Genomic DNA, 12,473 nt, shown 5'->3' with positions numbered 1-12,473 from the left:
ATTGGCTTAGAGATAGAGGGTTTTTAAGCAAAGATTCATTGAGGCGCCAGTGGCAGGATTTAGTAAAAGACTTCGTCAATAGGACATTGAGTTCAATAGGTGCATGATCCGACCAGGTAATAGGATTTATTTCAGAGGAGACTACATAGGGAAGTAGAGGACCTGTAATAAGGAAATAATCTAGTCTAGAATAAGACTTGTGAGGGTGAGAATAAAATGTATAATGCTTTTGGGTTGGGTGTTTTATCCTCCAGGAGTCAAAAAGGTTATGAGATCTAACTAGTTTGCGAAAGGATGTTGATAATTTCTTGGAGGCAATTTGCGGGGTGGTTTGGAATAAAGTTTTCCTGTCCCTGGTCGGGGACATGCACACATTGAAGTCGCCTCCCATGATCATAAAAGGCTGGGAGAAGGGCTGTAGCTTCTCAAAAACTTTTTCAAGGAAACCAATTTGTCCTACATTTGGTGCATAAATGTTAACCAAGGAAAAGGAGGTAGATAGGTGACTACATTTTAGGAATATGAACCTACCATGAGGGTCTAGGTAGGAAGAGAGAATCTTAATTGGGCTCGAGCGTTTAATAAGGATTGCCACTCCTGCTTTTCCAGAAGGGTCAGAAGCAGTATATGCTACGGGAAAGTGTCTAGAAGCAAATTTAAAGGAGCCCCCGGATTTAAAGTGGGTTTCTTGAACCATAATCACTTCTGCTTTGGATGATTTAAATTCTTTTAAAGCCTGCCACCGTTTGCCTATGGAATTTAATCCTTTTACATTACAAGAATAAACCTTGAGGGCCATATTTGGTCATACAAAAAAAGTGCTAATATAGTGTAAAAACTAAGAGCATATAAATGAGCATCCTTAAAAAAGAACATTTGAAAACAAACATATCTTGCAGTTGGTATATCAATATAAGTATAATACTGAAAAAACATATAAAGGTCAAAAAGAGAAAAAAAGGAAAAAAGACCTGCATATGAAAACTCCAAAGGAGGTAAAAAAACAGGAAATATATTGAATGGGGAGAGAAGAAACAATAAAAAATGAAAAAAGAAAAAATAATTTTTGAAAAGCCTGAGAAAAAATTTCAGGCTGCCCAGGCAAACGCCTTGGGTCATGAGGGGGGGCATGTTAGCCTGCAGGGATTAATAGAGGAGGGGAGGAGGTGGGTAGATCCTCGTCTCTGTTTTTGTAAAATGAAAAACAAACAGACACAGGTGTTTAGCATATTATTATGAACAAAAAAAAAAAAAAAAAAAAAAAAAGAGGTTAAGCGGGGAAAACGATGCCCAAAAAGGCATCTAACAAAGACATCAGTAAGAGGTGTGACCTCTCAACAAAGTGACCCGATCACAGTGAGGTCACTGGGGTATCCATGGTAAGTATTATCCGGCTACGGGAAAAAGAGCAAAAATTGAGAAAAAAGAGAAACAAAACATAAAAAAAAAATAAGTCACATCAGGTCGGATATCTGTGATTATTGGCTCGTTGTGGAGTGGAGAAGTTCTTCTGGGATCTTCGTTGAACTGGGGTCCAAATTTTGGCTGGTGTGGTGAGTGGTTTGGGGTTCGGAGCTTGGGGTAAAGAATCTTCTTCAGGCAGAGGCGGAAGGCCTAGACTACGGATAAAAGCTTCACTTTCGTAAAGATCTCTCAGGGAGTGTTGAACCCCATCTTTGGAAATGGATAAGCGGAAGGGGAATCCCCAACGGTAAGGAACCTGATGATTCTGTAGATGAGTAGTGACAGGACGGAAACTGCGCCTTTTGGCTAAAGTGATTGGGGAGAGGTCGTTGAATATCTGGATCTTGTGTTGTTTATAGTCAATTCGTGACTTGTTACGCGTTGCAAGTGTGAGGGCTTCCTTGCTCTCGTAGAAGTGGAAGCGGACAATAATATCTCTGGGGTTGGCATTAGGAGGAGGTTTCGGGGCCAGAGATCTGTGCGCCCTGTCCATACGCCAGTCTATGTCCGGGATGTGTGGGGCTAAAGTGACGAATAAGCCTAAAAGGTAGGGGCGTAGTTCCTTGTCGCTCACCGCTTCAGGGACTCCCCTGATCCTCAGATTCTGGCGTCTTTCACGATTTTCCAGGTCTTCCTGTTGGAGCTGGAGTAGGGAGACTGTATGTTTCAGGTTGGAGTTGTCTTCTTCGAGAACGTGTACATATTGGGTCAGTTCATCAAATTTGTTCTCCAATGTGTTGGTGCGTTCACCTAGCTGGTCAATTTCACCCCGTAACTCATGCGCTATTTTGCCCACCTCTTTAGCGATGCTGCGGGTTAGATCATGTAGTAATGAGTTCAGCTTGGCATCTAGAACAGCTACTGTCACCACATCTACGGGGTGATCGGGTGGGAGAGAGTGCTGAGAAGGTTGGGATCTGTTATCATCTTGGGTCATACCTTCCGGCAGAGTATGTGAGTCAGCAGTGTCCGAAGATCCCAGTTGTTCACCGGAGATCGGGGATCGTTGTTTATATAGGAAGCGCTCCATGGTATTAGGGGTCTGCGACTTTGGCGGTGGGATAAAGCCTCTATATATTGCCTTCTGGAAGCCAATCTTCCCCATGCAGTATTAGAAAGGATCAGATATCTTGTTATTTTATTGCTCTTGTGATTAATAAGGAACCGCTAGCTTTGTAGGAGCATCTATTAAAGAGACGGGGATCAGAGTTCTCCTCTAACATGTCTGCTTCCCTGCATGCCAGACTGGAGGTGATCACATTATATATCAGGGAGAGCTGAGGGGATAGTTGTGAAGAATTGCAGATAAATTACAAATTTTGTGTATGTAGATGATTGATAGTAGATTAGACTGAAAGGATTAGGTTACAGGGGTACTTGGAGTACCAAGATGGCCGCCGGCCTCCAGGACTAGGCCGAAGCCGCGGTCTTTCCTGGCGGCTGAGGCCGGTCGGGAGGGTACCTCTCTCCACAGGCCCGAACCGGAACTTTAGGGCCTAAGAACAGGGACTCTGGGGGTCAGATGCTGAGGGGTAGTAGCGGCAAAAGAATCGGGCGAGAGCCCTTTTACTCACAGAGTCCAGGATGGCAGGCCTGGGGATGGCGGCAGGCCGTGAGGAGCTCCGGGGTGAAGGAGGGAAGGTCCCGCTCGGCTCTCCTTCACACCGCGGGTATCCGGGTCCCCTCGGCGGTGTCTCGGATGTCCCGGATGGGAAGTCCCCAACAGGGCCGCTACCCGTCCCCCGGGTCGCAACGTAGCAGAGCGGCAGGCTCCGGACAGGCCGTAGGCCCCAATATGGCGGCGGTAGCTGCTAGTGCAGGACAGGCAGACGGCCCGAAGGAGCCCGGCTTCGCTGGATTTCAATTAAGATCCGGCCGGATCTGCAGCGGAGGGGATGTAGGTTGTTCCCAGGGCAAAAAAAATCTTCCCTCAGGGGAAAATAAGGCAGGGATGGCAATGGATAGAGTTTGCCAGGACGGAGCACAGCGTCCACACGTCCTCCCTGTATCTCGTCCGGCCACGCCCCCCAAAGGTAAAAATTTTTTCACTCTATGCATTAAGGTGAAAAAACTTTTGACAGTACCGCCGCCCCCAGCCCCCCCGTTTTACTTACCTGACGCCTCGAATCTTCGCTGCTTGTCCTCGTCATCTTCATTGCAGCTCAGCCTGGTCGCTGATTGGCTGCAGTGGATGGATTGAAAGCAGCGCAGCCATTGGCTCGCGCTGCTGTCAATCACATCCGATGACGCGGCGCGCCGGGGGCGGGGCCGAGTGATACAGCGAGCGGCTATAGCCGCCGGCTGTATCACGGGAGCGCGCCCGCAAGCACTCACCACCATGCGAGGGAGCTCGCATTAAGGTGGTAAATGCTTGCGGGGAGGAGCTGAAACAGCCGCCGAGGGACCCCAGAAGACCAGGTTCGGGGCCACTCTGTGCAGAACGAGCTGCACAGTGAAGGTAAGTATAACATGTTTGTTATTTAAAAAAAAAAAAAAAAATACCTTTACAACCCCTTTAAAAACAAAACCAAAAAAACAGTTACATTCCTGAAATGCCGGTGTTCCATCAGAATCGCTGAGCCGTCAGATTAGGTAACGGAAGTGACGTTCCGACACCTGCACATGCGTTCCACCGCTACCAGGTTTCCCAATCTGACAGAACACCCGCAGTCACAAGAAGGCGGCAGCGGACATCTTGCTACACCCAGCTAAGGTCTTGGATTTCACAGTAATTTTAGCAATAAAGTGAGAAAGTAAGTATAGAAATAAATATAGTATGCCGACATCTGTGATGCTGTTCTGATGTGACATTTTGAAAGAAGCTGGATGCCGGAAGTAGGAGGCCATGTTGGTACACCCCGCACTGCTCAGCGCTAAACCATTAGGGCCAGTTCACAACACTTGCAGTCCTGTGCATTTTTGTTCTGCATCAAAAACGTGTGGAAAGTAGATTATATGGTTTCCAATGGCATCGTTCACACCAGCGCGGTCAGTTCCAGGACTTTTCAGTTCCAGAAAAGAAAAGGAACATGCTGCATTTTTTTTTTTTTTTTTTGCGCCCGCTGGAGCGTGCCCACGGGTCCCGGGAGCTCGATGTTCGCCCGGTGGCTCGCGATTGCGGTGAGGAGAGGCAGAACGGAGAGATGCCTTTATAAACAAGGCATTTCCCTGTTCTGCCTAGCAACATGACAGAGATCACCGCGCCCTGTCATCGGGAGCAGTGATCTCTGTCATGTTCTAGTGAGCCCATCCATCCCTAGGACACGCTTAACCCCTTGATCGCCCCCTAGTGTTTAACCTCTTCCCTGCCAGTGTCACTTGTATAGTAATCAGTGGCTATTTGTAGCTCTGATCGCTGTATAAATGTGAATGGTCCCAAAATTGTGTCAAAAGTGTCCGATGCGTCCGCCATAATGTCACAGTCCTGATAAAAATCGCAGATTGCCGACATTAATAGTGGAAAAAAAAAAAAAAAAAATTGCCATAAAACTATCCCCTATTTTGTAGACGCTATAGCTTTTGTGCAAACCAATCAATACACGCTTATTGCGATTTTTTTTTTTTTTTTTTTCCAAGAAAATACATATCGGCCTAAACTGAGAGAGATTTTTTTGGTGGATATTTATTATAGCAAAAAAGTAAAAAATATTGTTTTTTTTTTTTAAAAAAAATTGACGGCCTTTTTTTGTTTTATAGCACAAAAAATAAAAACCACAGAGGTGATCAAATACCACCAAAAGAAATCTCTATTAGTGGGAGAAAAAGGATGTAAATTTTGTTTGGGTACAACGTCGCACGACCGCGCAGTCGTCAGCTAAAGCGACGCAGTGCCGCATCGCAAAGAATGCTCTGCTCAGGAAGGGGGGTAAAATCTTCCGGTGCTGAAGTGGAATTTAAATACGTTTTTAAAAAATAGATTTATTTTTTATCTGCCCTGAGGGTTGGACAGTGTATTAAAGTGGCTGTAAACCCAATACAACCAATTTAACCTACAGGTAAACCTAGATTAAAGCTTACCTGTAGGTGCATGAAATATCTCCCAAACCTAAAAGGTTTAGAAGATATTTGCAGAAATAGCGGCACCGATGTCTACGGCGCATGTGCCGTAGACATCAGGCGCACTGAGCGTGCCGTTTCTGCCATTAGTGGCAGCACCAGCGCGCATGCACGGGAGTGACATCATCGCGGCTCTGGCCAGTCACAGCGCCGGAGCTGCGATACCCGGAAGTCACTCTGGGATAGATGACGGCGTCGGAGGAGGCGAATGAGGGCTGATGCGGGGGCTTCGTTCTCAGGTAAGTAATTCATAATGAGCTAGTATGCTATGCATACTAGCTCATTATGTCTTTGTCTTGCAGGGTGTATTTTTTTTTTTTTTTTTCACAGAGGCTTTACTTCCTCTTTAAAGTGGAAGTTCAGGCATAACCCAACTAACACTAAACCTTCTCTCTGCCACATTCTAAACCTAATCTATGTAACCCTGTAAAGCAAAAATTGTAGCATACCAACAAAATCAGATTCTTGGGTTTTCTTACAGAAAGGAAAACCTAAAGCGGAACTTTACTCTGCAAATTGACTTGGGGTGTATTGCTCTGCCTGCCCTCCTCCCTTATGTGTTGTTTTTTTGTTTTTTTTTCTTACTTTTTCCAAATGGCACTGCCCCCCCCAGCACAATTCTGGTGTAGATTAGAATGGTGCGTCCTGCTCTCGCAGCCACAGGGGCCCATTCACAGAACCGCCTGGGTGGGGGGAGCCTCGTGTGTCCTAGGGGCCAGGCTGTCTGAACGTAGAAGAGGCAGCTGGCTGAAAAGGACCCAGATGGCAGTGCAGGGCTGTCATACCTGAACAGCAGGTCTCTGCAGGACAATGATGGATCTGCTGGGCAGGTGAGTATGATTGTTTGTTTTGTTTTTCAATAAAAGAATCCAGCATTGGATGGCACAAAGTTCCCCTTTAATCCTACAGCTGATCTAAAAGGCATGAAAGTGTTTCTACTGTAGCTTCAGGTTGAAACTGACAATAATAATATATTTGTTTTGATTTTAGGATTCTTTGCCCTCCCTGGGAGGAAATGAGGTGAAGAGTCGCGCTGTAGTCAAATATTCCTCCGCCCCACCAGCCACAGCATTCGCTCAGCTTCAGGAGAAGACGGACTTAAAGTTACCCCCTGCTAATTGGCTGCGGGAAAATGCCAAGCTCGGGCCTACCAGTCTTGGAAGTGGCAAGAGCAAGCCATTCTCGAGGTAGGATTTGATAGCGGTGATTGTATTGGGGGGGGGGGGGAGGAACGGGGACGCACTTTGTATTATATTCTTTCCTAACCTGAAGTTGCTCATACCTGACCTGAATTTGGGCCAAATCCTGCTTGGTCACAGAACTCTATGACCCAGCCCCCCGATGAGCGGGGACGAAACATGTTAGAAGGGTGTGGCTGGAGCGGCGCTGGCTGAGGCCACATTCATCTACATACTAATGCACTGGGTTGGTGAGCGGCGCTTTTTATTCCACTTGATAATGCTCTTACACCTCTGAATAGTGCACTGACCCCCAGCTCTCTTCACTGCAACCGGCGGCAAGATCTCTGTCTCAGATTAGAGCCACACTGCAAGTTTCTTTTGAACCCCCTCCTTCCCAGCCGCAAATGTAAATAATCCAGCAATCAAAATTAGGAGTGGAAGGTGTATGCTCCTCAAACTCCTGATAGGACCTGTGAGGCTAAATTAGGGGAGGGTGCCTAGATACTGTCACATGTGGGGGTTCTCTGATGTCTCTAATTCAGGAATTATATGCTAAAATGACTTTTTAATATTTATTTATTTTACGGCTTTCTGGTTTCTTTGTGAAGATTGCAATGCACACTGTTCACTTGCTGTGGTAATTGTAGAAAATATTTTGCTTGTGATATGAAGTCCTTAGTAAATTACACAAAAGAACTGTTTGATATTGGTGTGCCAGCTGCTGATTTTGTGCTTTTTTGTATCTGATTGCGTTTTTGGCTTTCTTTACAGCTTTGGCATGGCCTATGATTTCATAGACTCTGTGGGGAAGGAGGTTGATGTGGTGTCTGATTCGGAGGTAATGTGTTTTTATTAATAATAATAATAATAATATAATATATTAAATCCAGAACCTTATAGTCACGTATAGCCTTAAAAACCATTGTCATTGTGCCCATGTAGGATGAGGTGCTGCAGAGTTAACACTACCATTTATTTTATTATTCAGGTACTTGTATAACCCCGTCATATTATGCAGTGTTTTACCTATATATTGTACAGTCACATCAGTCCCTGCCCTTAAGGAGCTTACAATCTAAGGTCCCTAACTCACATTCACTTACTCACATAAACATACTAGGGCCAATTTAGACAGGAGCCATTTAGCCTACCAGCATGTCTTTGTAGTGTGCGAGGAAACCGAAATACCCAGAGGAAACCCACACATGTACAGGGAGAACAATGCCAACTCCAGGCAGGTAGTGCCATGGAGTCTGCACGTTCTCCCGGTGCCTGTTCAATAGAAGTGCCTGCAAAGTATCCCCGACTCTCCCGGTGAGATTTGGGGGATTTTTTTCGTACTACATAAAAAGGCATTATGAATAAAAACAATATTTATTATACACAATTAATATTTAAGAATACAATCTAAAATCATGTGATTAATGCTGCCAGATTTGTCATGCAAACAGCAGAGCAGAAGAAGGTAACAAGGGTAGGATCAACACATTTCTCCCAAAATGGGCTTCTTTAGGATGCACTTCGTGTTTACAATATATTGACAAGAATGGTAATGGTCCTTCTTACAAGGGAAGGGTAACCCAATTTAGACCCAATAGATCAGGGCAACAGGAGGGGGGAAGATGATAGCCAAAACTTTAAATTCAATCACAAATGCCCCAAGCCCTATATTCAGCCAGTAATGCTGCAAGTGCTGAGTCGGCCTTAAATGTCAAAAAGGCCAAGTTGGCGGCACTTGCAGCATTACTGGCTGAATATAAGGCTGCAGGTTTTTGTGATCCATGGTACAGCGGTTTGGGGTTGAATATAAGGTTTTGGCTATTCTCCCCTCCTCCTGTTACCCTGGTCTATTGGCTCTAAATTGGGTTACCTTCCCTTGTAAGGAGGACCATTACCGTTCTTGCCAATATATTGTGAACAGTGGATCCTGAAGAAGCCGATTTCAAGCGAAACATGTCGACCCTACTCTGCTGTTTGCATGACAAATCTGGCAGCATTTATCACAGGATTCTAGGTTGGATTCTTGCATTTTAATCGTGTATAATAAATATTGTTTTTATTCATTATGTTTTTTGTTTTGTTTTTTTTTTTTTTGTACATTGTTAGGCACGCAATAAATCCCCCCCAATATGTTTTATCTCCCTCCACCGGGAGAGTCAGGATACTTTGCTTTTCTGCATTATAGTGTTGGATGATGTATGTTTCTATTCTCTCATGCTTTAATGTTTTTTGATTGCTTCACAGAACATAAAGAAACTCTTAAAGATTCCATACAGTAAGTCTCATGTCAGCATGGCCGTTCACCGCATTGGACGCACCCTACTACTGGATGAACTGGACATTCAGGAGCTTTTCATGAGGTCCTCTCAGGTGAGAGAATGTAGAATGCTTTGCTTTGTTATAGAAAGTTTTCCAGATTGTTTATCAGTATTGTTGTTCAATTCTTTTTTTTTTTTTTTTTTCTTTTTTTTTTATGTTAATTTAATATTTTAGTTTTATGTGGGTAACACTGGAAATTGCTTAGGTGTGCTCTTTTGACATCCTGACTTAGGCTGGCTGTACATTATACAATTTTCTTGTGCAATTTCCATTAGCATTACCTTAAACTATGTAGTGCAAGGACCTGCCTGATTGTATACAATTTGAAAGTATTTAGGTTTGACCTCGTATTATATAGTTTTGGTAAATCTAAAGGAAAATTGTATAATGTATGGCCAGGCTTAGTCTTGGTAATCACTTTTTCTCTTTTTTTTTTCCTTTTGGGGCCTGCCTTGTATCTGCTTTATACCTTTTTCAGCAGGTCAGTGATGGTTTGAATTGCATTGACCCATCTTTCATTAGGCTAACTGTAGGACATCTGGTTGCTACAGTTAACTGCATGTTTGGCATTATCATTTGCTATGTACAAATGAATTGCCTCTAATTGTGAGTTTTCTAATGTGTATAGGTGGTGCTGCACACTACTGTAAGCATTGGACTCCCAGTCATAAAGCTTGGTACAGTGATGATAGTGGGTTGCTTGCTGTCACTTTCCATCTCGTTCATTCACAAAATGTATTGTATTCTTTTCACAGAATACAAGGCTTTCTTGTGACTGTATGAGGGAAGGTTGTGACCTTCACCACCCCTGCAGAACATTTTGTGAATGAAAAACAAGGTGTAGAGCTGTCAGCCCACTATTCTCGTTGCACTGCTGGAGCTGTAAGGTACTGTGTTGGAAGTTCATCCAACACCCATCAATAAAGGTAATTTTATTTTTACATAGCAAATGTCCCAAAAATTTCTTATTTTTTTTTCCCCGGGAATTCAGTTTATAAGCAAACCATGATCAAACAGAGTAACAGATATAACTTGTTGTGCAGACAGGAGACTGGACATGGCTGAAGGAGTTTTATCAGAGGCTTATGGATCAGAAGTGGCAGAGAAAGAAGAAGAGTAAAGAGCACTGGTACCGGAAAGCCATCCTCTCCAAATTCCTCTATTATAGGTAATGGTTTCTCTTCTACTTATAAAAGGTGATCTATATTCTTCTTATAGAGCATTTCTAGTAAACTTGGACCAAGAAAAATAAAACCACAGGCTCTTTCTTGACAAATGAGAATGTATTCATTTAAGGTTGGGAGGAGGCTGTACCTTTACCTTGTAACATTAACCTTTTCGCTGCCAGCGCCGTTTTTTTGCACACCTGTTTAAAAAAAAATTTTTGAAGATTACACAAAACCCCCTACCATTATATATTTTCTGAAAGCAGACACCCTAGAGAATAAAATAGTGGTAGTGCCAATTTTTCTCGAATCGTCTTCCAGGGCAGCATCCGAGAGATAGGCTCCTCCTCCCTAAAACAGGAAACACATTAGTCCACCATTATAAATTTCACACTCTTACCTGTGTGCCTCAGTTGTTTGTGTTTCCTCCGGACCCACAGGAGCTGCAAGAACGTTTGTTATTTTATTTTCACCTGTCTCTGTGCTTGTTGCAGGAGACCCCCTGCCAGCATCCCATACAGCCCAAGGGGCTTTGGGAGGGCGAGCAGGCGCAGCACTGGGCAACATTGCTTAAAGCCTGAGATTTCGCCCCTACTGAGGGGTCTGCAATCATCCCCCCAGGCTGCAGGAGGACTCTGTCATCCCCACCCCATGCCGCTGTTTAGGCCTGTGTATGCTTCCGCAAGCACCCCCCTCTGGCTTTCCGCAGAATCTGGAGCCCGCCAGGGGGGATGGATACATGCATAGATGGGCGCTCCCCCCCGCCGCCGACGACCGCTGCCGACCGCTGCCGAAATCCTCAGCAGCAGAGGGTCTAGCAGGGAGGGGTTTGCACCTTCTAAATTAGGTCCCTGGTGGCTGCGGCTGTCCCCCCAAACGAATCCGCCGCTCTCCGGGCGGCGCAGCAGCGTCCTCACCGCCACAGGCCGCTACAGGAAGTCGGGGGTGTACCAAGATGGCGCCGAGGAAGTTCCGCTTCCGGGTTGGCGGCCATTTTCCCGTAGTCTATCTACTGCGGAGATAGAGCAGGGACACCTAGGGGCGGGAAGGTTAAAAAAAAAAAAAAAAAAGAGAAAGAAAACAGAATACAAATAGCAAATTTGTTCAATGCTACCCTTCACTACCAGCACAGTTACTCTACAATACAGCGGCATGTGCAGGTGTGTCCACCAACCTGCACGGGGTCAGCCGGGGGCGGGGCCGGAGCTTATGCAGGAAGCAGATAAAAAGGCCTCTAAGCAGAGGATCCTGGTGGCTGATCATGTCTGACGCTTCCCCACCCTGCCCTGCAGATCCTGCAAATAAGGACAGCTCCAAGGTAAGCCAGAATATTCTTGAATTATCTCTGTCTTAACCTCTTTACTGCCTATCTACAGGCAGTTCCTTTGACTCACGGGGTTTTTCTTTGTTGTTCTCTATGCTCGCTTGCAGGCAAAGACCCCTGAGGAAAGGAAGGCTAAAGGCAAAACATGTGCCTCATGCAGCCACAGGCTTTCCCCAGATTGGAAAAAGCCCCTGTGTCAGAAATGCTTAGACAAAATGGTGGCAAAATCACAGGGATTTTTGAAAGACCTGCTCAATTCTTTTAAGAAAGAAATTCAGAGCACCATGGCACCACTACGCTCAGCTATAGAGAAATTAGAAACGCCAGCAAGTGTCGCTCAGGCCAGTATCCCATCTACCAGCGGAACACACATTCCAAGGGAGAACAAGGTACAGGCAGAACAAGAGGTGGATTCAGATGAATCTGAACAATCTGAATCAGAAGACGGTATCTGTTCAGACTCAGAGGAGGAAGATGACACGACAGACTGCAACCTGTTTCCTTCTGAGGCATTAAAGAACAGAAAACCGCAGAACTCACTATGCATGACAGAATGTACAAAGGGCTCCAGCCCAAGAAGCCAAGAACGTTCCCGGTACACCAAACACTTAAAGACATAGTCAAAAAAAACATAGTCAAAAAGGAATGGGAAGACCCAGAGAAAAAGCTTTTCATCCCCGCCACAATCAAACGCAGATACCCGTTTGCGGAAGCAGACACCAAAACCTGGGCTAAATGCCCCAAGGTGGATGCCTCTCTGGCAAAAATCACGAACAAATCGGACTTGGCTTTTGATGACGCAGGTACCCTCAGCGACCCCATGGACAAGAAAATAGAAGCTCTCCTGAAAAGGGCATGGGAAGCAGGGGCGGCAAACCTAAATCCGGCTATTGCTTTCACCTGCACAGCCCGAACCTTGCTAATCTGGCTAACCCAGCTGCAAGATCTATTGGAGAACGACAC

The 12,473-nt window shown here is 45.1% G+C and overlaps 1 protein-coding gene across 1 annotated transcript in view; it reads left to right on the top strand.

The window, feature by feature from the left end:
- Nucleotides 1–12,473, top strand: part of EDRF1 (erythroid differentiation regulatory factor 1) — a 159,890-nt gene that overhangs the window by 3,961 nt on the left and 143,456 nt on the right. Inside the window, exons 2-5 of the mRNA XM_073595756.1 lie at nucleotides 6,511–6,707; nucleotides 7,473–7,539; nucleotides 8,946–9,071; nucleotides 10,064–10,188. Coding sequence (XP_073451857.1) covers nucleotides 6,511–6,707; nucleotides 7,473–7,539; nucleotides 8,946–9,071; nucleotides 10,064–10,188 — 515 coding nt within the window. The remainder of the gene's footprint in view (nucleotides 1–6,510; nucleotides 6,708–7,472; nucleotides 7,540–8,945; nucleotides 9,072–10,063; nucleotides 10,189–12,473) is intronic.

This window comes from Aquarana catesbeiana, linkage group LG08 (genome assembly GCF_042186555.1).
Source record: "Aquarana catesbeiana isolate 2022-GZ linkage group LG08, ASM4218655v1, whole genome shotgun sequence".
Classification (NCBI taxonomy): domain Eukaryota; kingdom Metazoa; phylum Chordata; class Amphibia; order Anura; family Ranidae; genus Aquarana; species Aquarana catesbeiana.
This window is presented reverse-complemented; position numbering and strand designations above follow the sequence as displayed.